Consider the following 27,491-nt stretch of genomic DNA (forward strand, 5'->3'; position numbering starts at 1 on the left):
AATTGACCTCTGAATATCCAGGTCCCTGTGTTTATGATATTTCCCTGTACAAAAGAGCCTGCTGTCAGTGAACTTTAAGCAGTGTATGCCCAGATGATCTGGAGAAAGTCTGACCAGTCTGTGCCCATCACTGGGAAGATATTCAGTAGGAGTGGTGGTAAGTTAGTTGCTATAGGAATAAGGAATAACTGCTCCAGCCAATTGCAGAATGGAAAGCGGGGGTAAGGTTCTTCTTACAGCGACTATTGGATCATGGAGCTGGTAGCAGAAAAGTAGACATCCTTAAAGACTAGAGGAGCGGATAGGACCCTATGGTCTGAAAGAATCGTGGGACCTAAGACAGCAGAGGACCCAGGATGCCAGGCTTATCCTCTCCTCAATAATGCTGTCCTCCCTCATTGTATCTCAAAGTTGTGTCCACTCACTGGCAACCGGTTCAGAGTCCTTTGGGTTCAGTACCTGTCACTTTCCTTAGGCGGGCTAGCTCACCATCACAGCCATACCCATTTATCCTTTTGCCAGCTCTCTCTTGAGCATCCTTGATGCTTTTTCCGTGCTTTAGAGTCAGCCTGCCTGTTATCTGCCTACTGCCATCTTTGCCCTCTACCTTTTCCTTCTCAATGACTTCTAGTCCGCCCTCAGATCAGCCTTGTATACAAACTCTAGAGAAGGTGCTGGGGACTTTCTGCTTTGCACCCCTGTGCTGGCCTTGACTTCTGGGCCCAAGTTAGTGAAACTACTCAAAAACAGCTTACATCTTGAAGGTTTAGTTGTAGAAGCTTAGAGTGTTTCTCAGATCTCTCTTGTCAGAATACTGATTGGACCCTGGGAACAAACTAGAATCAAGAGGCTGACTGTCACTGTCCTGGAGCTAGTTGTTGTTGCTTGTGGTGTGTGGCTCACTCCTGTCCCTCGGTGCAGGGAAGAACTTTAGCCTTGTGGGCAGCCCACAGTGGGAGAAGGTGGGGGAGTGTTCTGCTTGTGGACATGTTACCAGCTCAATCACTGGGAGGTGGAGTGGTGTCTTTCTTCTCTCAACGGTAGTCTTCACTCCCAGGGAGGAACTTGGGTCAGGTGTATCCCTAGTATGGTGGTGCCAGGTTTGGGAGGCTATCACCATGGTGACTGTGGGTGCTGTGATAGTCAATTTCTTTTTTTTTTTAAGATTTATTTATTTATTTATTTATTTATTTATTTATTTATTTATTTTATGTATATGAGTACAGCTGTACATATAGTTTTGTGAGCCTTCATCTGGTTGTTGGGGAATTGAATTTAGGACCTCTGCTCACTCAGTCCCTGCTAGCTCTGGCCCAAAGATTTATTTATTTATTTATTTATTTATTTATTTATTTATTTATTTATTATAAATAAGTACACTGTAGCTATCTTCAGACTCACTAGAAGCAGGTGTCAGATCTCTTTACGGGTGGTTGTGAGCCACCATGTGGTTGCTGGGATTTGAACTCAGAACCTTCAGAAAAGTAGTCAGTGCTCTTACCTGCTGAGCCATTTCACCAGCCCTGATAGTCAATTTCTACATGGTGCTTGAGCTGTACTCCCGACAAGGATTTGGCTTGGGGAGCTTTCATGTCGCTAAGCAATCTTGCATGAGAATTCGTTTTACGTTTACATACGTATGCGTATGTAATCATATGATGTATTCAAACCACACTTCCTTTGCACCTTCTCTTTTCCCCTTCCGGGTCTTGATAATCTCCTTTCTATTCACTATTAGCCCCCTTCTACTTGTGTGTGTGTGTGTGTGTGTGTGTGTGTGTGAGAGAGAGAGAGAGAGAGAGACAGAGAGACAGAGAGACAGAGAGACAGAGAGACAGAGAGACAGAGACAGAGAGACAGAGAGAGACAGAGAGAGAGAGACAGAGACAGAGACAGAGACAGAGACAGAGACAGAAACAGAGAGAGATTGAGATTCATTTATCCCATTTCAGATGGTTGTGAGCCACCATGTAGTTGCTGGGAATTGAACTTAGGACCTCTGGAAGAGCAACCAGTGCTCTTAACCATTGAGCCATCTTTCCAACCTGAGCAGGGGTACTTTGCCACTGGCTATATATTGAAGGAAATGTTCTCCCTCTACCATCAGTGTTAACCATATATAAATTCCACGACAGGGTTTGACAGTTTTGTACAGGTAATGACAGCTGCTGGGAGGTCAAGAGTGCATTGGCCACTGTCCTGCCCAGAAGTCAGAATTTCTCACGGCCTCCACCCCTTCCTCTAGCTCTCACACACTTTCTGCCCCTTCTCCTGTGATAGCCCTGAAGAGGGTAATATGCACGTCTCATTACAGTGGGCATTCAGTAGCCATTATTCGCAGTACTTTGACCTTGTGAGTCTCTATAGTCATGGTTGACCACTGCAAAAAGAGCTTTCTCTGATCAAAGATGACAGCTTGCTTTGGCATTTTTCCTGCCTGACCTCAAGGTCCAGGAGGCTTGTGACTGAAGCATGACGGTGTGACTGAAGGAGCCCAAGCGTGGCTATTCCCTGTGCCTGGAAAGAACCCAGAATGCAGACTTTGAAGGCTGTTCGTTCGATCCCTTCCTTTGCCCATTGGTAAAATGGGATCCTTTTAGTAAAGGGCAGAGTAAGCTGTTCCATCAGACACCAGGGAAGGAACATCTCAAAGCCTTGTAGTTGGGACGCTCAGAACTTACTAAATTCCATCTTTTGTAGTATAACTGAACCCTCCCATTGCCACGCACTCCTCGGAGCCTGAGGAAGACAGTCATCCTGTTTGCCCTAAGTTAAAATCCGTTTAGGGAGTGACTGTGGAATTAATTCTTTATGGGACCATGAGGATTTAGGCCTGGGAATTTGGAACCATGTCTCACAGGCTGTAGCCCCCTCAGCTGAAGAAACAACAGAGAAGACATGGGGCCTTCATTTGACTGCACAAGAAGTGGCAGGGTGGGCAGACACACACATACAATTCACATCTGACAAGCCTTGCTTTTCCAAGGCTTGTGCTTACAGGTCATATGGTGCATCCCAGACGAGTGCCATTGCAGCAGGGGGCTTAGGGAAGGGTATGTTCAACAGTTCGTTACACAGTCCATGTGACTGTCTTCATCTCTACCCTGCCTCTGAATTTTTGTACTTTTTCTTTTAGCTGAGAGGGAGGAACCTGGAGGCTGCTCTGTGGGTGGCAGTGGCCTTGTGCTTACCCACCCCACTGTCCTGGGATGACACCGGAGAAGCTTCCCGAGTACAGAGCTTCCTTTGCCCATTGTCCCTCCTCCAGGCCCTCAGCCCCTCTCCTCGGTTCGCCATGTGTGTAGTAGACTGAGCAGGCAGGAGGAGGCAGGCCCACTAGGATCTGTGTTCTAAGGGCTGCTGTGGAAAGTGCTGCAGATACTATTCCCTCTCATCTTGCCTGACATTTCTGGAGCCAGTGAGTGTGCGTGTTCATGTGCATGTGTGTGCAGACCAGAGGATGGTCTGGGGGGCGGGGAGGGCATGAGCTGGGCTATTTAAAACAGAGCATATCTGCAGCCAGCCAGAGAAGAGGTCAAACTCTGGGCGCAGGGCTGGAATGTAAGGGGCCAGGCAGTGGGTGGAGCTGAGGTTCCACCCTTCCTGGCAGCTTGGAAGGCTTCTCAGTGCCCTTTTGGGGAAGGTGGGGCTGCTCAAAGCAAGTGTGTGGAGTGGGGAGGGACTCTACCCTGCAAACTGCTGATGCCCACGCTGCACACTGGACAGGGGAAGGAGTATGCGAAATCCAAGCTCTCGGCTGAGCAGAAGGACAGAATTTAACCTCAGGTGTGGGGATTCTCAGTGTTCTTTGCCACTGGAGATAAATCAGATTAAGCCAAGCTTGATGTGAGAGGGAAATGAAGTGGTGCTGAGCCAGAGGCAAGGAAACTCAGAGAAACACAGCATGTGGGTGTGTGCCAGTGGTCGGGGGGCGGAAGGGGGGAGCAGGAGACTGGATAGGGCTTAGCATTGAGCCCTCACTCCCAAAGCCTCATCTAATATATAAATCTGTATTTGCAGTCTCCCAGATTCTTTGAGCTTCAGGTCACATGAAGCCCAATCTGTTCCTGCAGCCAACGTGTCTGGAAACACACAACACACGTGTCCACCCCCTTTCCCTCTTTGCCCTCCCACACGCCTCGGCTCACCCGGGAGCAGCTGTACTTCATCAGAGTCTTCACATGTGCATGCGTGTGGTTTGGGGCTTCCTGAGTGGCTGTTTATGGCTAGAGAATTGCCTGTTCCGGCTCTGTGACTGAAGGACCATCTGGGCTAAATCGATTGCTTCCTGACCTTTGTCCACCCTGCCCTCGGCCTGCCCTGTCCACCCTGAAGATGCTCTCCAGCTCTGCGAGTGCCTACTTTCCTCCTCTTACAGTTCCCCCCAGCTGCAGCTGCATCTCTAAGGTGGGGTGAGAAGTTAGCTTTCATAGATGATTTCCCAGAAGCACTTAACAGTGGCCTCCTCTGTCCTCTCATTCACTCTAGAGGCAACGGGATTCCTTCTCTCACGGCCACTGTGTCCCAAGAGAGGAGGAACCAGCCCACCCTACAGTTGAGCAGTTGCAGCAAAAGCACTGGAATGTGGAACTTTGTAGTCAACTCCATCTGCCCAGGGATGCTATTGCTAGGGCTGACTTACTTTTCAATGCCTAAGTAAGATGGGACACACAAGAAATGTCCTCCTCCAAGTCCAGAGGCTGCTAGGGGCAGGCGTCCCACCTGAGACCCTCTGGCATTGCTTACCCTGGCTGCCACCGAAGAGGATTCTGGCTTGGGTGACCCTTTGGTCTGAAGTAGGGGGTCTCTGGGTCCCCTTCCTCCTCTCTTCCCTCCCTTTCTTTCTTGAGACAGGGTCTTACCAGTTGGTCTGGAACTTTCCATGTAGTCTAGGCAGGTCTTGAAGACATGGCAATCTTCCTGCCTCATCCTACTGTAGGATACATTTATGGATTCTCTCTAGTAATTGTTCTCTTGATGGATGGCTTCTTTTGAACCAAATCTCTCTCTCTCTCTCTCTCTCTCTCTCTCTCTGTGTGTGTGTGTGTGTGTGTGTGTGTGTTTTGTTTGTTTATCTGTAGACATGGTCTCACTAGGTTGTCCTAGGACTCATAGAGTCATCCTGACTCTGCCTCCCCAAGTGCTGGTATTAAAGGCGTGCGCCATCATGCCCACCTTTGGACCAATTCTTAAGCATCCATCTTTCTGTGACAAAGTGCTGAACTAAGAATTTTTGTACTGAGAACTGGCCTTCATCTCTGAGGGATGAACCGTCAGGGAGTCAAGGTAGATTCAGTCATTGGCAGCCCCTGAATGTTTATGAAATGCTGCCAGTTGTCTTCTGTTCGCCACTGGTGTAATCTCCTCTAATCCCATAGCAAACCCACGAGTAAAATCCTGGCATTATCTTCTTTGTACAGCCGAGAGAAAGAAGACAGAGAGAGGTGCAGTCACCCACCCAGAATTCTGTAGGCAGAAACTGGAGGAGCTAGGAGCAGGAGTGGGCCTGTTCTAGAGCCCTAAACCTTAAGACTAATGCAAATTCAATGCAGTGCAAACCAATGCAAGAGTTAGCTTGTAGATGGAGCGTATGAAGGGGATTTCACGCTGCATAACTGACACCAGGCTGGCTCAACTTCCATCCTGGGCCACCTCCAGCTCTCTAGCTTCCTTAGCGGAGCAGAGGCGGATCACCTGACCTGGCTCCTGTGTGGGGATCAGAGGTGTCCAGAGGGTGAAGGCAAATAGATGATTGGCTGGTGCTTTGGCCCAGGACGGTGCCTTGATTTCCTTTTTCTTCTGTGCCAAATGTCAGGTTATCCTGGGGGGGGGGGGAAGGAGAAAGATTTGGGGGTCCCAGGTTAATCCTTGTTTCAGGAAGCAAATGTCCAGCCACAATCCTTTGTCCTCTCGTTGCTCTTTCTCCTGTTGCCTCTACAGTGCGGGCTGGAGAGGGAGGAGGGTTTGGCTAGTACAGTTGTCAGACAGCTGTGACTCCCTTAAAAAAAAATCTTTTAAAAACAAGGATGTTTTCTTGCATAACCACAGACCAATTAGCAAATGCTGGAAACACGCGGGACATTGCTACAATTCTATTATCCAAAAAACAGTCCAAATTTCACTTTACACTTAGCCTAAAAACTTCGTTCAAAGCTATTCCAGGATCACCGCTCCCCACTCTTCTGTGGCTTGAGCTTTTCTTAGCTGCGCATACCCTGCCTTTGCTGTCTTTCTGGTCTTCTCCACCTTCTGCTCTTTCACCTCAGCCCCGAGCTGGGTTGCCTAGGAGAAGTGCATTGAGGCATCCCTCTCAGGCATAAAATTTAAATGTGGGCGGGGTCAAGGCATACCAAAAGTTAACCAAAAAGGATGAATAATATTTTTTTATAAGTTTAAAAGATGTATTTCCTTTATATATGTGAATGCTTTGCTGGCATATATGTCTCTGCACCTCGTACATGCCAGGCGCCCATGAAAGTCAGAAGACGGTGGCAGATCCCCTGGATCCGGACTTACAAATGGTTGTGAGCCACCCACCATGTGACTTCTGGGAACCCAGGTCCTCTGTAGTATCAACAAGTACTCTACGTCAATGAGCCATCTCTCTGGTCCTATAGATGGATGTTTTAGTGCAAAATTAAAAAAAAATTGTGAAAAACCTTTGCCACTTTAAATCAGGTCAGGATCAACAGCAGTACCTCTCCAGGCCACACTGGAGCCTAAGGCTGAGGGAAAATGCCCTAAACCACAGCTGCCTTGACATGACATGTCGGTGTGCCTTGTGCCTTTTTTTCTTTTATTGGATATTTTCTTTATTTACATTTCAAATGTTATCCCCTTTCCCCGTCCCCCACAAAACTCCCTATTCCATCCCCCCTCCTTCTGCCTCTATGGGGGGTGTTCCTCCCACCCACTTTTGCTTTTCCACCCTGGCATTCCCCTAGACTGGAGCATTGAACACCCACAGGACCAAGGGCCACTTCTCCCACTGATGTCCAACAAAGCCATCCTCTGCCACATATGTGGCTGGAGCCATGGGTCCTTCCCTTTGGCTGTTGGTCCAGTTTTTATTTCAAAAAAATATTGTCACAGTAGTGGTGGTGTGGCCCACTTGCTTGACTCCTAAGGACCTGGGCTCTGTCATCAATGAGGCAAAACAACCACTATAGATTTGCACCAGAGTGGCACAAATCTTGGTTGCTGAGATTGGAGTACCCCTTATACTTTGTACCCCTGTGCCCTGCAGGACTAGTTTCTCTCCCTCCCAGGCACCCCAGCCTCAGAACATGGGAGAGAAAGGTAGGGCTCCCAGCCAGAGGCTGTTCGCCTGCCTGGCCAGAACAGAGGGAGGGTGGGGATGGAGAGGGGGGAGAGGAAGGGTACAGAGGCCTTTGGCTGGGAGCCTCTGGTCTAACAGCTTCCAGCTGCTCCCACACCCACTAGACTTCCGGCTAGGGAGTGGTGTTTGGTTGGCCTTTCCCACTCTTCACATCAAATGTGTGATCCCTGGATCCCCGAGCCCTCCCTGTCCTGATATCACGGCTGCCCTGAGTTGATCCTGCTCCCAGCCTGCTAGGTCTTTTTCTGTGTGTAGCCACTTCCAGAGCTCATGGGGGTGTTGTCCACACCCGGGGCTGAGTGAGCACAAGATGTGGGTCTGCATTCCCCAGGCCTCTGAGAGCCAGGCCAGGGTAGAGGGGCACAGCCTTGTGGAGCACAGGTCCTGTGGCTAGGAGGAAAACAAGACCCCAAGGTAGGTTATTTCAGCCAAGACCCTCTCAGAGCTTTGATGTCGTGTGTTCATTTGTTTATTATGACTGTGTGCACGTATAATGTGGAGTGCAGATGCATGTGCCGTATGCATGGTCAGAGGACAGCTTTATGGAGTCGGTTCTCGATTCCACCTGTACCTGGGTTCCAGGGATTGAACTGAGGTTGTCACACAAGCTGAGGTGCACAAGCAAGCACCTTTACCCACTAACCCCTCACACTGGCCCCTTGCTTCTGTGTTTACTTAGAGTGGGTAATACTTTCCTACCAGCCTCATGGACCATAAAAGAATCAAATAAAATAGTAGTGGATGTTTGCTAAATCATAAGGTTGTATTGGACATGCTACAACCTTCTGTCATAAACAAGCGATCCTTTATGTTTGTGTGCACACATGTGGGCCAGCCTGAGTTACTTGCTGCAGAGCCATGAGAAAAAAGGCAGGTTGGTAAGGACCCCTGGCCATCCCTGCTGTTCGGTGCTGCTTTCATCAGGGAGAAGAGGCCACTGGGAAAGAGAGGCTGGCCTCTGCCGAGTCTCATTCCTTCTCCGAGGTCCATCCACACCTAAAAAGTAAAGTATGCGTTAAGAGGAAGAAATTTTGTCTAAAACCTTTTCAACTGAAGGCTTTTCTTTTTTATACTTTTATTGAACTATAGTTGACGTAAAAAATGGCATAGATTTAGAGGCTGAAACAATATCTGTTGTGAGACATTCTGTCTTTTTTAATTTGGGGGATAAAGTTTTACTAGGTAGCCCAGGCTGGCCCCAAATTTGTAATCTTCTTGCCACAGTTAAGATAATAAAGGGCAGGGGAATACAGTCCTCAGTGCAAGGTCTCAGGTTCAGTCTCTAGTTCAGAGAGAGAGAGAGAGAGAGAGAGAGAGAGAGAGAGAGAGAGAGAGAGAGAGAGAGAGGAAGGAGTCCCCAACACTCCCCCAAATTGCTTCCTGTCTCTTTTGTAATCCCTGTTCCACCCTGTCCTCAGGGTCTAATTTCTGCCACTGTAGATTAGCTTGCAATTTTTAAAGCATTTTATAATAGAATCTTACAGTGTGTACTCTCTTTTGGAAAGGTCTGGGCTCTTTCACTCAACGTAATTGTTTTGAGATCCATGTATTTCATTTCGTTGTCTACATTAGTAATTTGTTCTCTTGCTGAGTGCCACCCAGTCCTGTGGATTCATGTTGTGTTCACAGGTTTGTAGAGAGCTGTTTTCAGCTTGAAGCTATCCTATCATATGTGAGCATTGGGGTATATGTCTTTGTGTAGGCACAGGCTGTAAGTCCTCTCCATAAACATGGAGGAGCGGAATGGGTGGGCTCTGTGGTGACTGTATCTTTAATTTCTCAGGAAACAGCCTGCTTTCCCCCAGGTAGATGCACCTTTCCTTTCTGTTTCAGGGCCTCTACCTGCTGGACCACTGGGCATCGGTCAGTCTTTCAATTATAGTTGTTCTAAAACTACTGACACTCCCACACATTGGGTGTACACGTGGCATCTCATGAGCATTACGATGTGCACTTCCCATGTCCCCTTTGGTGGTGTTTACTGTCTCAATGCCTTCTAAAGAGCAACATCTTTTATTTGGTGAAGTTGGTTTTATTGAGTTTTCTTAGACAACCCCACAGTCTCTGAGATTTTTCTCTCATATTTTCTTCTAGACATATACTTTCAGCTATCATTCTTGGGACTATGGTCTGTTTACCTGGTTGAGTTTGTAGTAGTGAGGTTTCTTTTTTTGGTAAGGTTTATTTATTGTGTGTGTGCCCACATGCATGCATGTGTGTTCCTAGTACACTTGGAGGTCAGAAGAGGGCATCAGATCCCAAGGAACTAGAGTTATGGATAATTGGGAGCAGCCATATGGGTGCTAGGAATCAAACCCTGGTCCTCAGCAAGAGCAGCCCAGTGCCCTTAACATCTGAGCCATCTTTCCAGTCCATGAAGGTTTTTTAACCCCTCTCTCTGGTTGGTTGTTTATCATTTGGGTCTACCATTTGTCCAGTGCCATGTATTGAAATCACCTTTGTATCTTGCTCAAAACAAATTTATCATAAATGGATTGATTTATTTATAGGGATAAGGGCAGGTGGTGCAGAGAAGGAAGGAAGAATTCTAAGACTGCCTATCTGGTGGCAGCTCCTTTCTCTCTCTCCCTCCAGGTCCTCCTTTCCCTTTGGACCCAAGGCCTTCAGGAGGCTCCTTCTATTCTCTTTCCCCATCAACATTAGCTGGAGGCTGGCTAGATCCCAGCAGAAAAGAGGACCAGTCAGTCTCTGTCTCTAGGTGACTCTATCCTTTCTTGCTCTAGCTTGCATCTCCCATCTCCTCCCCCTCCTTTTCCTCCTTTTCTTAGTGGTAGGACTTGAACTCAGGTCCTTTCTCATACTAGGCTGGTGCTCTACCATGGAGCTATATTCTCAGTCCTGCCACCTCCTTCCTCCATCAGCTTTCACCCCGTCGTAGGCCTGTTATGTAGCCAAAGATGACCCTGAACTGCCAATCTTAGTGCCTCTCCTTCCCTCACCCCCAGGGCTGGTATTATAGATTTGCACCACTTAGTGCTGGGGACCAAACTCAGAGCCTATGTATACAAGGCAAGCCTTCTGCCAATGAGTTGGAACCTCTGATTTTGTTTTTATGAGACGTGGTCTCATTTGGCTCAGGCAGCTTAAAGCTCATGATCTTCCCACCTTTTGTCTCCTGCGTGCTAGGAGTTATTCTTCTTAAAAGTTTTCTGATTGGAGTGTTCTAAGTCCTTTGAATTTCCTTGTGAATTTAGATTTTTATCATGTCTCAGTTTTTATAAAGAACTTGCTGGGATTTTGTTGCATCAATAGAAAAATATTGGGAGAATAGCTATCTCAGTAATATTGTTCTCTGACCCAAGAAAACAATTCCCCTTCTTTAGATCTTGTCTAATTCCTCTGAGTAGTGTCTTAAGCTTTTCAGCACATAGATTTTGCATCTCTTGTCAAGCTTAGCCTTAAGCGTTTGGGGTTTTCACTATTATATAAGTAGCGTTTTCATTGCTTGTGGCTAGTATGTGGAAATACAACTAATATTATATCCCAAGCATTTCCTTACCCCTTCAACCTCAATTCAACCTAAGGTACTGGGTGTTGGCGGATACCATAAGCTTTTAAACTGTTCTTTGAAAGGCCCAGCATCTTGCTCTGTTGAAATCTTTTCAGTAGTGGCTCTGAGGCAGCCATGAAGGTAAGGTGAGGAGGAAGAAGGGGGTCACAGTAAATTCAAACCCTGCATAAACAGATAGAACTCTGGCATGTTCTTGAGGGCAAATGGAGAAGATATGAAGGCAGTATAGCCCCTTTAAGAAGCCAGGGCAAGCTAGGCTCCAGGCGACTGGGAAGGCATTACTGAAGATAAGATAAGGAGCCCTGGCTGTTTTGAATGAGGGTCCCGAGCCACAGTGGCTGGCTTACTGATAGGCAAACAGGAACCAAGGTGATAAGGAAAAGTGCCAGTTACTAAACCTGGCTGGCTGAGGTTCAGAGCTAGGCATGCATCTGGGGCTGTAAGGAAGCTGCGTGCCAACTCTCTGTGTGTAGCAGAAAGAACTTGTATTCCACTCTCCTATGCTATTTTAGGTATGCTCACAACAGCACAACAGCACACCTCAGGTAGGCTTTGCATAAAGGCGCCGTGCTCCCGAGGCAGTAAGTGGTCAATAAGTACCTGCCCACTGTTTCTTGTGCCCTTGTGGGATGCTCTGACTTTGCCTCGGCCTCAAGGCAGAGTTGGAGAGTACCTAATTTCTTTCTCAAACTAGGAAAATGTTGGCAGGGGACTCATGAACACGGAGCCGAACTGAGACCGACAAGCATGGAGCTGCTCATTTGCGCATTTCTGCATAGATTTGCATGTGCCCTACACGTAGACACTTTTCTGCTGGATTTAGATTTTCTTAGGTTAGTTACCTAGGTTTAAAGAGAAAAGGCGGAATTTTCGTTTCTCCCCAAGCCTGCCTATCTGTCACCTGCGTGTTGTTCCAAAGATGTGCAAATGACTTCTAGACCTCTAGAATATAAAGAATATTCATGCTCCAACAGTACTGTATCTGTTGGTGTTTCTCCTTCTTAGTGTTTCCAAACCCCCCTCTCTAAACTTCTGAGTAGGGCATGAGGGAGGGAGGAGGAGGAAGAGGAAGAGGAGGAAGAGAAGGAGGAAAAGAAGAAGAGGGGGAAGAAGAACCCTTTAGCTCAGCAGCAAGTGTTCAGCAGCTTAGGGAGCCTCCAGGATTCTGTCCTTAGAGCAGAGAGAGGCACCCCAGGGTCTGAGATGGCCTTCTCTCTGCTTCTGTCCCAGGGCTATGGATGCTATGACTACTTATGTCTGCACACCCTCCTCCAGGAATAAATAAAAAAAATATCATCCCTCCCCCGGATCCTGGCTTCTCCATTGGCCTGCCTGGCAAATATTTCATAATGTGGGCTCATCCAATTGGGCACCATGCCAGAGTTAAGCGCCTCAGGTTGTAGGCGTGCTCCAATTAGGTGAGAAGGCCTGGGTGGGACTCCTGGCCCTCACTCTCCTCCGGGGAGGCAGCAGCATTGTGAAGGGAGATGGCAGCCAGCTAAGAGTTATCATTTGCTCAGGGTTAGGCAAAGGGGACAGACAGGACACTCCACCAGCTGGATTGTGACAGCCCAGCACTGAAGGGGTTAAGGCCAGTCAGCATGTGTGGCTGTTAATGATTGCTTTCCACGGGGACCTGCTGGGTATTAAAGGGAAACCTTTCCCTATTCCTGAGTGTGAAGGGAGTTAGAGGCAGCAGAGACTAGGGAGCGCACCCGAGCTGGTGAGTAGAGTGGCTGTTGGTTTGGTATGTTTGTCTCTGTGGTTCTGGAGCCGATGGGGAAGCACACTAGCCATGTGTGTTCATCAGCCAGAGGGGGGCTTTTGTCACACCACAAACAAATTTTCAGCTGGGCCAGATTCTAGGCTCACCCCCTTTTTGTGAGAAAGAACTCTTCAGAGTGGTTCTCAGCTAAGGGGCGCCCCTCACAGTCAGAGATGCAGCTGCTGTGGCCCTGTCCTGTGGAGGAGACAATGGTTTCATGAAACCACCCTGTGCACAAAGCCCAGAGGCTCTTCCCTCTCTGAGCCATTGTCTCCAGAGAGGGGCTAGGATCTCTGAGCAAAGCAGGCTCACAGGGACACAACCGAAGGAGGTGGGGCAGTATGCTTGTAAAGGGTACAGAGAGGAGGCTGTGGAGAGGAGCAGGCGGGATAGATTGCAGGCAGAATTGGGGATGAACTGGTCACTCATTAAAAGGCTAAGTTGTCATTTGGGAGTAAAACTGAAATCTGGGGGAGGGGGGTGCAAATCTTTTGCTTTTAGGTTTGTTGTCTCTACCCCTCAACTTCCTCCTGGAAGGGTGTCCCCTCACCCTCAACAGTTCTTGTCTCTGACACCTTCTAGTAATGTGACCAGGAGTATGGACAGAAGTTCTTGGCTTTGTGAGGGGCAATGGATGCAGTACCTGCAGAGATGTGTATGTGTGTGTGTGTGTGTGTGTGTGTGTGAGAGAGAGAGAGAGAGAGTGAGAGTGTGTGTGTCTGAGTGTGTGTGAATGTGTGTGAATGTATGTGAGTGTGAATGTGTGAGTGTCTGAATGTGTATGAGTGTGTGTGAATTTTTGTGTGTGTGAATGTCTGAGTGTGAATATGTGAGTGTGTGAGAGTGTGTATGAGTGTGTGTCTCTTTCTGTGTGTGTGTGTCCTATATGCTCATATGACTTTTTAAAAAGGAATTGTCATCAAAGAAGAAATGTTGACATCCCCCCCCCCACACACACACACATTTTGCTAAGAGCTCTTTTGTTCCCCCTGTCTCTCTTGGGAGGAAGATGATTGGATGACATAATGCCTGTGATGGCCCCACCTGCATGGGGACTGTCTCTGGCTCAGGGCACTCGCCATGCTGGTCTTAAAGGCAGATTTGAGAGACAGGGTAAGCTCAACCCTTAGTGGCTTGGCTGCAATGCTTCCTTCTGGTGGGGTTTCCAGGAGGCAAACAGAAACCAGAACAATAAGAGGGAGGTGCTGGCCACTAAACCCAGGAGGCCAAGAGCAGAAGGAGCCAAGTTTCTGGGCAGTTGAGGCCAAGAAAGAGGGGGAAGTAGAGTCTAGGAAAGGAATGGACAGACTGGCCCTGTGTGCCGTGTATTCAGATTGCCAGCCACTAATGCAGTCAGACAGCCTTTATCTACCCCTCTCCCGGGAATTACAGAGGAACGGCTATCCCCAGTGGGGTGGATGTCACCTGTGGGCTTGCCACACATGCTCAGAAGGACTTCTTGTTCGCTTTCTGCACTTGAGCCCTGTGCTGGTTTTGGTTTGCACAGGGCCTCGCAGCAGAGCAGAACTGCTCCAACAGGTAGGAGTGGGCAGACTCATCTGTAACTCGGGTGTCACTGTCCAAAGCGGACACTGTCTCACTTGGGAAGCACTGGAGAGTAGCTTGGGCAGCAGACCTGGGAGGCCTTTCCTTTCTCTGAGACCATTTTCCTCCTGTCTAGTGTTTCCCTCTGGCACCTGCTCCTTCCTTGACGGTTGGGTTTTTCATAGGTTGAGGTTACATCACTGGTGACTCTCTCTCTCCGGGGAGGGGCAGAGGTTGGGAAGCTCAAGGAAGATCGGAAGGAAGGAAGAATCCTAAGACTGCCTAGCTGGGGGCAGCTCCTCTCTCTCTCTCTCTCTCTCTCTCTCTCTCTCTCTCTCTCTCTCTCTCTCTCTCTCTCTCTCTTTCTCTCTCCCTCCAGGTCCTCCTTTCCCTTTGGACCCAAGGCCCACAGGAGGCTCCTTCTGTTCTCTTTCCCAATCAACATTAGCTGGAGGTTGGCTAATCCCAGCAGGGAAGAGGACCAGCCAGTCTCTGTCTCTAGGTGACTCCACCCTTTCTTGCTCCATCTTGCATCTCCCTATCTCCTTCAATTATTAGAATCTTCTCTAAGTATGTCCCTCTGGCCCTATGCCAGAAAAAGGCTCTTGGTAGTGATAATTCCAGACTATGGAGTCTTAATGCATTGATTTAAAAGCCAATGGATCATTAAAACTTACTGTAAATGGATTTTTTTTTTTTCAAAGCAGGGTCTCACTGTGTGGCCCTGGCTGGCCTGGAACTTACTATGTAGACCAGGCTGGTCTTGAACTCACAAAGAACCTCCTGCCTCTCCTCTGACCAGATTAAAGCTCTGCCACCTTTGATTGGATTTTGGAATGTATCAATTTTTTTTTTTAGAGAGATAAGACTTCTGTTCCAGGGTAGCCATGAGCTCTTGGTCATTGTGCCCTCATCCCTCAAGTGCTGGAATTACAGGCATGTATGGACCACTATGTCCAGACTTGATTTTTAATTTTTACCTCTCTGTTGTAGCTGGGGGCAAATTTTCCATTCTTGTTGGTATAGTTTAGGACTGCAACAGGCCTGTATTTCCAAGGGTACTGATAGCCATTGCTAGAAGTACTGTAAAGTGGTTTGGAGTTTTTCCATATAACCCAAAACTGTTAGTGGCTGGGAGATCAACGCTGTCTAGGAAAATGTTCTACGCTGATGAGATGGTCCATGATAGCCCCGTCTTGTATGGCAGACTCCATGGCTATTAAGCCTCAGTGAGATGTGGCTAGTCTGAGGCACTGCCATTTTTTTTTTATTAGATATTTTCTTTATTTACATTTCAAATGCTATCCCGAAAGTTCCCTATACCCTCCCCCTGCCCTGTTCCCCTACCCACCCACTCCCACTTCTTGGCCCAGGCATTCCCCTTTACTGGGGCATATAAAGTTTTCAAGACCAAGGGGCCTCTCTTCCCAATGATGGCCAACTAGGCCATCTTCTGCTACATATGCAGCTAGAGACACGAGCTCTGGGGGGTACTGGTTAGTTCATATTGTTGTTCCACCTATAGGGCTGCAGACCCCTTCAGCTCCTTGGGTACTTTCTCTAGCTTCTCCACTGGGGGCCCTGTGTTCCATCTTATAGATGACTGTGAGCATCCACTTCTGTATTTGCCAGGCACTGGCATAGCCTCACTCAAGACAGCTATATCAGGATCCTTTCAGCAAAATCTTTCTGGCATATGCAATAGTGTCTAGGTTTGGTGACTCATTATGGGATGGATCCACGGGTGGGGTAGTCCCTGGATGGTCCATCCTTTCATCTTAGCTCCAAACTTTGTCTCTGTAACTCCTTCCATGGGTGTTTTGTTCCCCATTCTAAGGAGGAATGAAGTATTCACACTTTGGTCTTCCTTCTTCTTGATTTTCTTGTGTTTTGCAAATTGTATCTTGGGTATTCTAAGTTTCTGGGCTAATATTCACTTATCAGTGAGTGCATATCAAGTGACTTCTTTTGTGATTGGGTTACCTCACTAAGGATGATATCCTCCAGATACATCCATTTGCCCAAGAGTTTCATAAATTCATTGTTTTTAATAGCTGATTAGTACTCTACTGTATAAATTTACCATATTTTCTGTATCCATTCTTCTGCTGAGGGACATCTGGGTTCTTTCCAGCTTGTGACTATTATAAATAAGGCTGCTATGAACATAGTGGAGCATGGAGGCACTGACATTTTAATGCTTTTAAAACTTAATAAAAATTTGAGTATGACTAGTGACCACCAGACTAGATGATATACGGATATGAGATGTTGTAGTGACTGACCATCAGACTGGATGGTACAGATGAGGGGTGCTGTAGTGGCCATCAGACTGGATGGTACAGATGTGTGCCACCACTTCCTGGCTCTTTATGATTTTATTTAATGTCCCCCTACCCAGCAGCCCTAGTCTTGCTCTGTGTTACAGAATGAAAAACTGAAACCCAGAGACACAAAGTGAGTTAGTCCCAGAGGCCCCTGTCTGAGGTCAGTGGCTCCACCCTTTTCTTGAAGGAGAATCTACACAAGGTGGTGCAACAGTTTCCTCTACATACTCTCCAAGTCCTTTCCAGATCTCATGGACCACGAGGGTGCTCCTGAGATGTGTGCAGCACACAGCAGCCCTCCTGAACACAGGCATTCTGGCAGGTTCCAGGCTTGACTCTTGTTTCAGCTCGTACTGGAGCCTCCTCACATCAGGAAGACAGAGAGACAGCTTAGCCCTTGGCAAGCTCCTGAGAGGCAGAAGAAGCTCCAAACTCCTCTCTCCTTGCAGAAAGGGGCAGTTAAAACTTCCTACCTCCTGTCTGTATGCCCCCTTGCCCTGTCTCTCTCAGTCTCAGTCTCAGACTGAAGCTCCTTGGAGAAGTCTCACAGAACGGGCTTCATAGCAGGTGAGGGACAGTGCCAGCTTCTCTATCATTTCTGCCTTGGCATCTGGTCCTCGTGTACCACCAGGTAGGAGCGCCAACCCCCAACCCCCAACCCCCCCCCCCCCCACACACACACACATACACACACACGCACAGTTTGACTCATCATTTTTCAATAAATAACAGTAGAAAGCAGGAAAAGATGATTTATTCAACATCNCCCCCCCCCCAGCAGCTGTCTAGGCTCCTGCCTGCCGGCTCCAGGAGATTTATGGCTGTGTAATCTTTCCCTAGGCAAAGTCTCAGCTTTGTGACCAACCAGACCTGCCAGTGGAAGCGGGTCCTGTCCCACTTCTCCACCCAACACTTGGTTCAGCCCTATGTAGGAGGTGAGGATCTAGCACAGCCCTAAAGACTTAGGCTGTGGGCAGTTAGTAGGTGACTATCCTAACTTACCCTACACACAGGCACTCATCACCCCCACTGGGAACCCCCCACCCCACATCCTGCATTGTCTCCAGACCTGCAGCTGGCAGATGTTAACAATGAAAGTGTTTGTTGTTGCTGTGTTCTTGGAGCCTTGTGAAACCAGAATCTTCCACTGAACTATGAGGCTCTTCATCCTGGGGAATGGGGAATGCAGAAAGGTTGGCAGGAGGGCTCAGGGAAGCTCTAGGAGGCTGCCTGTCACCGTAGCCAGGATAAACCTTGTCCTCTTGACCCCTCCCTAGGCCTTACTGCCTCAGTCCAGGCTAAGGACAAGACAGCAGGGAGTTTTATTTTTGCACCCCATTCATAGCAGTAGGGCCTGGTTTCCCTCTGCTGTCTGGTCTGGTGGGAAGGAAGGCATCACTTACTACTGTTGTTTTCTTGTAAAAAAAAACGAGAGAACAGGCATTGAACAGCTTGACAGCCTCAAATTGCTGGATGGGGAACAAGAAGGCATGGGATGCTTCTGAGGATGTGGAAGCAGGGCTGTCAGGCTGGCTGGTTAATGTCCAAACTCTCACTTTAAAAGTACATCCCACGGGGCAGGGAGGGTGGGGCTGCTGATCCCTGTGGGATGCCAGGACCAGATCTGCTGAGTTAGGAAGGAAGAGATGGTTTGGCTGACCTTCAGTAGAGCAGGAAGCAGAAGCATCTGCAGGGCGGGAGTTTGGGATTCAACCCAGAACTGAGGGAAGAAGCCTAATTAATTATTGCTCTGCCCTGTCACCCCTGTGGAGCCTGCTGACGGTTGGGAGGAGGCACCCTGGAAGCCAAGGGAAAGAACAGGGAGACAGGAGGAGAGGGAATGGTTGGGAAGAAGCTGGGGGGGTATGGGCGACTGAACCTGCTCTCTCTTATCTGGCTTGACTCCTCAGGAAGGCCAGGGGAGGCAAAGTGGGGTCTTGGGGTTACAGGTAGCTCTTTTCCTCTTCACTTTCTCTCCTTGTCTCAACAAGAACCACAGCACAGTGTCGGGGCTGGGAGTGGGCTCACCCCACTTCTCTATCCTGGGCTGGGGTAAGGGGACATGCTCTATTCTGTGCACATTGACTCCTGGGTCTCAGAACTGACTGCGGTTCTCACCAACTTAACAGGTTATTGATATCAAGACAGAGAGACAGTGCCTCCACCCCTGGGATAGTGCACAGTCATTTATTGGCCAGATAGAAGGCTGGCCTGGTGCTTTGGCAGGGCCTGTGGCCGGGTTTAACCTCCCGGGCTCTGTGTTATGGAGAGGGAGTCAGGCTTCAGGCACTGGCCGGAGAGGCATAGCAAACTGCTCTTCACCTGCTAACAGGGAGGAGTTACACTGATCATCTGCCCAGGTTACTGCTATCTTTCAACAGACAGCTAGAATCCCATAGAGTATAACAAATGACTTAGAGACAAGATAATTTGAAGTGTAGAGAGTAGGAGAGTGGCATGTGTTTGCCTGTAGAATTTCTTTCTGCCCTAACGGAAGACTATGTTCTGTTTTGTGCCCTGGCCTGTCCTCTCTCCTATGGTAGGAATAAGCTGACCATGCCACACAGCAGGAGGGCAGCTGCACGGACTGGGAGGGAGCACGCCTAGGGCCCTGACCTGTGCTTACCCCATGTCTACCTCCCTGGTAACTGAGCCAACTCAATTCCCCTTCTTAAGGTAGGGGCTGAGATCCATGAATTTCTCTGGCATCTCCTCCCTACTGTGGCCACCACAGCAGGGGAAGGCGCCACTGATCACTCGGAGTGGAGTGGAACTCTAAGACTAGGCAGAAAGGGATCGGAAGGGGGCATCTGGGTCCTGTCTCCTGGACTCTCAGCTCAGGGCTCCAGCATGTTAAGGTGTTCCAAACTTCATTAGGAGAGCATAGTATTTATATCATATGGTAAAAAAACGATAGCACCGAAAGCAGGGGTTGAGCAAGGGCAGAGAAGAAAGGAGCCGCACGTGCAAGCCATTGAGAGGAGACCGATGGAAGCGGTTCCTAGCACTTGGAGCCAGTATTGTGCTCTGCAGGTGGAGAGGGGAGAGACAGTGTTGGGGGGTGGGGTGGGGTTGTCTTTCCACCTGAAAACCGCCAGAGGTGCTGCCAGGGCTCTCATTCCTCCCTTTGATTTCTTCTTGATGCAGCAGCTGTGGGTAGAGCAGGGGCTGCTGTGGGGAGTGGTTGGCTAGGAAAGTGTTTTCTCCCCGAACATCCAGGGAGCTTCAGGAATCCAGCAGTCTAGAGAGCTGGAAATGTAAACCGAGCTGCTTTTTAATTGGGACAGAATGCTGGGGCAGATAAGGCTCTTTGACAATGATGATGAGACCCAGACAGGGAAACCAGGCAAGAGCCAAGCCTCCCTCCTTAGCTGCAGAGTCCTCCCTGCCCTCAGGCCCTGCTGGAATTTGCTGGCTTGGAGAAAAGAAGGAGTTGGGAGGGCTAGTCCCCTGCTCCATCTCAGCTCCTCTTGCCAGCTACCTACGTCCTGCAGAGCTGGTGATGGGCATTCTGAGCTTGGGCAAGCATGGCCCAAACTGATTCTGCCAGCAGCTTCTCAGGGTCTATGGAAAGGAAACTCCTCTGTACAGTGGGGTTGAAGGAATGGAGTGTATTTCTTCAGGTTTCCAAAGTCTATCCCAGCGGAAGCCCTGGACAGCTACTGGGAGGGGGGTGGTGGTGGTGGTGGTGGTGCGTGTATGCTAGTGAGCATGCTTGTGTCCATGTGTGCTTGCTCAGGGCTCTGAAGACTCAGGTTTTAACTGTGTGGTCCCAGGTGCATGCCACACCAGAGCTGTGGCCATCTTGGACCACAGAAATGCCCTAATGAGGTGGAGGGAAGGGTTGTTGGGTCTTGGCGCTTGGTGCGCCTGCCCCAGCCCCTCCTCATCTCCTGCCTCATCTCCATTACTGTGCCCTGGTCTGTCTTTGGTTCCCTTGCTCCTGCACCCAGCATGTTTCTTGGTCATTTTCAAGGATGGCCACCCTGTGTTGTGCATGCCGTATTCCACTGAAGATTTGCAGGGATTCATTCATTGGATTAGTCCAGAGACCTTGTTTGCACATGAGCAAACTAAGGGCCAAACAGGTGAGGCCATACTGCAGACTCAATGGGTCCCTCCTCGAAGTCTGACCGGCCCAGTTCCCTTTCTGCCGGAAGGCCCTTCCATTGAGCTACCTCCCGGGCAACCGTGAAAACCAAGGCTGAGCTTTCTTCTGCTGCCGAGTCTTTACTTCCTGATTTCCGAACTCTTTGGGGAGTGGAATTTGAAAGGTCCAGTGGGTCCGTCCTTAGCCATCCCAAGCCTTGAGAAGAGGAAGCTGTTTTGACATCTCTAAGAGTAGTAAAGAGGAGGAAGAACACGGTTTCTTTGTAAAACATTCTATACCTGCTAAATCTTTCCTGCTATCTAGCTTAAGATAAAAACACTGTCATTCTGTGCCGGGTAGAAGCGAGGAACACTGGGCGGGGGGGCCTTCTGTGCTTCTGATTTAACCCTGAGGACTTGGAGGCTCCCCTTGCCCAGGAGTCTGTGCTCACCATCCCTACTCCCTTGTGCTGTCTTCGAATAGCACCAGAGAAGTTATTTAACTTGAGCCTGAAGAGAAGGGGGATATTTTTGCCTCCTAGAGGAAGAAACCTCATTTTCCCAATGCACCCCCTCTCCCCCTCCTGTTCATATGAGCTTAATTTTCTTCTCCTCTTAATGAAGATGGATGAAAGCCAAGCTATATATTCAGGGGGAGCCAGTCAGGGAAGCCGAGTGAGGGGGCGAAGGGACAGAAACAGAGCCTCCCTCCTGGAGAGGAAGTAATTAATTGTGAGAGCTAAGGTAGGGAAGCCCTTGATAATAGAATATCAGCCTCCAAATGCAGGTGGCTAAAAATGACACCAGAACGTGGGGAGTTTTTTTTTTTTTTTAAATCTGTTCATTTGTACATTCAACAAAACTTTATTGAGTACCTGTGCTAGGCAGACAGGGAACTCAAGGAGGTGTCTGGAAAGGTTCAGGCTCAAGGAACTGGAGACAGATTTAACCCCACATCTAAGGCCTCCTGCCACCAAGATAAATCATTTACCAAAGTCCCCCTGAATGGCTGGCTATATTGACCTTTTGGATTTTGGATTAGCTGTTTAAATATCAACAGCTGTGACCCCGGTTACACCTGGCCAGCTTGTCTCTGCAGGGGTTAAATAATAATGTTGTCCATTTGTTTTTCTGTTTACTGTTCTCATTGTTCCTCTGACCTCAGTCCAAACAATTAGATCAGTCCCGCCCTTTGGAGTGTCTACTGTGATATCACAGAGTTGCCATAACAACAGACTATGAGGTCAACAGAAGGCCCGGTGCTGTAAAAAGCAGCACCTTGGTTTAGAAAGGAACCTGTCGCGTGAACAGAAGCAGAGAGACAGAGCAGAGGAGCTGAAACTTGACATCAGAGTACCTTGGCTGTTTAAGATGACATTGAGCCTGGCTGCTCCTTTGCTGGAATCCTTTACAAACCTCCAAAGGACTTGATAAGAGCTTGTCTGGAGGCAGGGGGATAAAGGGGGTGACCTTCAAAAGGCCTTGCAAGAATCCTAAAGCACAGAGGACAGTGAGAAAGCGCTTTGACTAGCCTTGACCTATGGAAAATTCGGGGGAATTAACATCCATGCAATCTCCCAGCGGCCCGAGCAGATCTGACAGTTACCAGCTGGAATTTATCATCTTGCATCTGGGAAGATTTGCAGCAATGGATACACAATGACCCCCACCCACCCCCACACCCCATTCCCTACCCTCTCCTCACCAGCTTGAGAGGAAGGCTTTCTTCCATTTCATCTGGGACTCCACTAACATCCCGGCCATCCACTTGGGCTGTGTGTGTCCAGCTTCTGATCAGCTGGACCAGCACGTTTGGAGGGCAAGCGAGCCATGCTGCTGGAGAGGCGAGTGGGTCCGGCTGATTGCAGAGCCGCTTTGGTTTTTTTTTTTTTTTTTTTTATTATGCTCCGGTCTGTATAGATGAGAGCTGGGTAGGCTGAGAGAGGAGAACGGAGACTTCTTCAATTCTCTTCAGCTTCACAGCAACAGTATCAGCCAATGAACCTGAAGCTTCCTTTAACCCTCAGAAGGGCTTGGAAGGTCTCTGAGAAGCAAGTAGGTTTGCAGCTCCAGAGCCTGTGTCTGGGCTGGAAGCTGGAGAGGCCGGAGCACTTTCTCCCTGCAGGTCGGGCTGGCACGAGTCTCCGTGCAGATGGGAATGCAGCCCTTGTTCCTCCGCTCGCCCAGCTGCTCTGTGTCCTTAGCTCAGTGAGGTCGGACTACCTGGAAGCAATACACCTGCTCTGTGCAAGCCTCTCTCCATTTCTGCATTTCTGTCTTTCTGTGAACCTGAACTGGGAGGAGGTCCTCTCTTCATTTATTCTGCCTCCAGACCTCTAACTGTAGCATTACAGGCAAATGCTAGGAAGTTAAAGCCACAGGCCCCCTAGGGCACCTGGGCTATCCCTCCCATTGCCCAGAGAGAACCCTGTCCCTGTTCTCCAGTGCTAGAGCCAGGAAGAAAGGGCAACCCATGGAGTCTGCCCCAGCTCACCCTGCGTCTCTGCCACAGCATTGAGAACTGGATCCAAGGACTTACTTCTCAGAGGGATGGTAGCAGCAGGGTGGCTGGTGGCTCCTCGGAGGCTGCCGAACTGGGGACTGAGCTTCCAAAAAAGATGTTGAAGTTTCGGGCTGATCGACGGGTCAGGTAGGGATTTCCTCTGTGAACCAGGAGCCTTGTGAAATCACAGCAAGCAGAGTTGGTTGCTCATCCTGTTTGAATTTAGGGCTTGGTGGCAGTAAGGGGGTCTGCTGGAGATGACCATGACCTGAAAGGAAAGTAGTTAGGTCAGTGGCTACTGCATTGCAGTGCCTGTGAAGGGGAGGCTATTTTGAAATTGGTAGCAGTGGGTGGAAGAGGGCATTGTTTGTAGGGTTGCTGGGTAGACAGCTTAGGCCAGGGAGAGGTGTGCCATGCCCTGGAAAATTGAGCAGAGCAACAGCGGACTGATTGTGTGTGTGTGTGTGTGTGTGTGTGTGTGTGTGTGTGTGTGTATCTGAATAACTGCCTGCAGGGTGCTCCCAGAAACACAGAATAAAAGGTGCCTGGAGGGACTGGGTGGGTAGAAAGGAGGTAGATATTCTACACAGTGGACAAAACAGGGACTTTGCCATTTTAAGGATGTTCATTGTTTCAGATTGCTACCCTCAGCCCTGTAGGGAGCCAAAGGGTACCAGGGCAGGTACTCTTCTCTATGGAGATCCCCTGTGATCAAATTGAGGGACCATTCTTATAAGATTTAGGAAGGAGGAGTGTCTGTAGTTTCAGAACTAGAGGGTAGATTACCAATGTACTGAGTTTAAACCCAGGTCTGATGGATGCTGGTTAGATTTTAGGTCCAGCTCAAGCTACAGACTCCAGATTTCCAAAGAGACTGAAGCTGTTGCCTGCTGTACCCCTTTTTCCTTCATATCTGTGGTTTTGATCTGAACAGCAATGGTTGGGCACAGGGGAAAAAACCCAAACAAACCACTCTTTGATATTATCTTTAGCTTCAGCTGGCAACCTGAGGCCTGGGATGTGTCCTGGGGTAATGGGAGAGAGTGGAAGGGACCAAGCCCCTTGGCTCAGGCTCTGGCTGGCTCGGGGATGGTTGAGCAGAGGGCCAGCTCTTTGCCATGGATGTCCTTAAGCGTCTGTTTTAGCAGCATCTGTCCCTGGCCTGCTCTTTTGGTCAATGGGAGCCTGTGCTGGGCTCTCCACGTATATCTGAAGAGGTATCTAGGAGGAGAGCCTTTCAACTCATCTACCGTGGGCTAGGCACTACCACATTCTCAGCAAGTGGTCCCCACTTACCAAAGCCATTGCTCCCCTGGAAGATGCTGCTTTCCTTCTGCATGTCCCCCGAGAGTCCACCCAGGAGCTGGCTTGGCAACCTGTCAGCCAGAGGTATTTCTCCTGACGCTCCGTCTGCCTCATTCCCAGACCCTGGGACTTGTTCTCCCTAGCTTCCTGGCAGGCTCTCTGCAAAACTCCCAGCCCCACTCTTAGCCATAGCGCCCCTTAATTAGATCCAACTATTAGGCCAGCACTGATCTTTGATGCTGAGGGCTCTGTGTCCTCTTAAAGGGAGTCCGTGGTCCTGGAGTGTGGCAGAGTCCCAGCCCCAGCTCAGTCTTGGGAGTTTCTGAGTTTCCTGATGGAGTGTAGAGCAGGAGAGGAGTCCAAGGTCACAAGAGAGGTTTTTTTTTTTCCCAGCAAATTATGAGCAAGCATTTTCTGTGTGGCAGATGCCGTCCCTGGGAGGGACACTGCTGCAGGAAATCTCTGTGTCAAACTCAGCTGGAAAGCCCCTTGTCACCCTCCCTCCCATCCCCAAGGTGACCACTGAATGCATCGAGGAAAGCTTGCCTAGGAACTCTAGCAGGTGGTTAAAACTGAGCCAGCTAGAGGTGACTAGGTTTCATCCTCTCTCTGACCCCGCCCACCTGCATCTTCCTGTTCTCTAGCCCAGGCATTCCCCTCCTCTCAATAACCCTGCTGAGGAAACAGAGTCACAGCTCCTTCTGTGGCCTGCCAACCTTTGGCTTGTGACTCTGCCCTCCACAGCTGATGGCATCTCTCCCCCACCCCCTTTTTTTTTCTCCACAGCCACAATGAAAGACGCAACACATTTCGACATCCAGTGACTGGCCAGATTCCAGAGGAGAACAAAAAGTTTGACTTGAAAACGTAAGTCCCCCTCTGCTTGCTTTCTGTCCTTTGCCACTGCCATACTGTGTGCAGGTAGGGTGAGGGGAGGGAGGAGGAGGTATTTGCTGGTCCTCATCACCTCTGGCCACATCTCTTGATCCCTCACCCACAGTTCCCAAGTTCTAGTTGATGTATCCCGTAGGGTGTGCTGAAGAAATTTAAAAAAAACACAAACCTGCTCTCAGGATAGCACCTGGGAACCCTTGAAGGCAGCTCAGGGGAATCTGATGTAATCCAGAGATCTAAATGTGCATGCTACACTGTGAATCCTGCCTCACTGATGGGGGAAGGGTAGTTCATAGACCACTGATCTACTGTGCCTTTGATCAATGATTTTCCACCCTCTGGGATCAAATACATAGCTTTAAGTATGCCACTGAACCTTTAAAGTGGCCTGATGGTACATGCCTGTAATCCCAGTTTTGAGGAGCCTGAGGCTAGAGGATCTTGATTTTCTAGGCCAGCCTGTCTCAAAATAAGGTACAGAGTAACAGGCAGTCTATTATCTCAGAGTCTAAATTTTTAAACATACATGAACAGGAGAAAGCTACACGGGATGGTACATGCCTATGATCTCAGAATTTGGTAAACAGAGGCAGGAGAATCAAAAGTTCAAGGTCATCCTCCGCTACATAGTGAGTCTGAGGCCAGTCTGGGCTATGTGAGACTCCCTGTCTTTAAACAAACAAGTAAGAAAAGCAAAATAAGCCAAAGCCATAAATGAACAGAGAAGATGAGGGAGATTATCTGAGAAGAAGCAAAGGAGCCCCCGCAATGACTTCCGCACTGCACCACAGGCTGGGATTTTGTGCTGCTGCTGCTGGGGCAGTGGGGACAGGGTGGAGGCAGGGATGGTGCTTTGGTTGCTGGCTCTGACAATTCCCCTTCTTTTGTTGACCCGAATTCAGATCGGCCTTGGACATGTCCAACAAAACAGGTGGGAAACGTTCTGCTACCATCAACAGCGACATAGCCAACCACAACATGGTGTCTGAGGTTCCTCCAGAGCGGCCCAACATCCGGGTAAGCCCAGCGGCGCCTCACCTGCCTCTGCAAACTGTCAGGCAGGAGATGCTTTCAGTTTAGAGAATGTCAGGATCTGCGGGGAAAACCCTTGCTTGCCTAGCATATCCATAAACCCCACTGGGCAGGCAAGGTGGTCCAGGACAGAACCCAGGTCAGAGTGGAAGAGAAGAAAGCTCAGACAAGTACCTTACAGAAGATGAGGCTCCACACATGGCGTTCCCTATCTCGCCCTACCAATCTTTGAAAGGGAATAACACTTTGTGTGTGTGTGTGTGGGGGGGGGTGTTTCCAGGAGTGTAGGGTATCAGGCAGCATCTTGACTTCTGTCCCATAGATGCCAATGGTCCTCTCCTGTTGTCAGAACCAAAAATGTCTGCAGATGTTGTCGGTGTCCTCTGGTAACGAAATCTCCCATTCTCCTAAGGACCACTGACCTAAGGGCACAGCAAAAGAACCTCCCATGAAGGATGAGTTAGTTGATGGTCGACATGGGAGGAGGAGGAGGAAAGGGAGGTCTGGGAAGACAAAGTCATCTGAGAGAAGGGAGCTTAGTGACAGTGTGGAGCTTAGAGACTTTGAGAAGCAGTTTGACAGACGATCAATCGATGAGCACAGAAGATTGAGAGGGGATGGGAGAGGAGATGTAGAAAGAGCAAACGGGACCACTAAGTGAGCAGCCACAGACCGCCATGTGTTCACACCGGGGAGCACTCTCCACGAACCAAGCATGGTTTTCTGTGTGTGTCCTAGCAAGGGTGCATTGAGAACACAATTGTGCACGATGCAGAATCTGAAAAAACATGTTACTTATGTAAAATGTACAAAGAGGAAGAGCAGGTCTGCGTATTTATAGACATATCTGCAGCAGGAGTGGATAACCGTGGACAGGAGACCGATTTTGGGTCAGTGGCTGCCCTTAGGGAAGAGGAAGGTAACAAGACTGAGCCTCAAAGGGAGGCTTAACTCTGCTTGCCTTTTCTTATTAGGGAGACGAATGACAGAAAGGAATGGTTGTCATCGCAGTGCTCCCTGCTTTTCTGAAACACTTGAAATGGTTCAGAAAGGTGTTTCTAATTTTTGTGTGTGAGAGGAAGTTGTGTACGGGTGGCCATGCGGGGGGGGGGGGGGGGGGGGGGGGTGGGAGCAGAATATCTTATTTATAAAAATGCCTA

General features: G+C 49.1%; 1 protein-coding gene across 15 annotated transcripts in view; it reads left to right on the forward strand.

Annotated features, from left to right (window-relative positions):
- Plekha6 (pleckstrin homology domain containing A6) overlaps window positions 1-27,491 on the forward strand; it is a 134,493-nt gene that overhangs the window by 64,919 nt on the left and 42,083 nt on the right. For 10 of the 15 annotated variants that reach the window (XM_029481839.1, XM_029481845.1, XM_029481842.1 and 7 more), the window contains 2 exons: window positions 25,192-25,272; window positions 26,202-26,316. In XM_029481839.1, the coding sequence (XP_029337699.1) occupies window positions 25,192-25,272; window positions 26,202-26,316 (196 nt within the window). Of the gene's footprint in view, window positions 1-7,491; window positions 7,754-12,166; window positions 12,595-23,164; window positions 23,248-25,191; window positions 25,273-26,201; window positions 26,317-27,491 lie in introns of those variants that run through there. The other 5 variants (XM_029481853.1, XM_029481863.1, XM_029481852.1 and 2 more) reach the window with 4 other exon arrangements.

Source organism: Mus caroli, chromosome 1 (genome assembly GCF_900094665.2).
Source record: "Mus caroli chromosome 1, CAROLI_EIJ_v1.1, whole genome shotgun sequence".
NCBI lineage: Eukaryota > Metazoa > Chordata > Mammalia > Rodentia > Muridae > Mus > Mus caroli.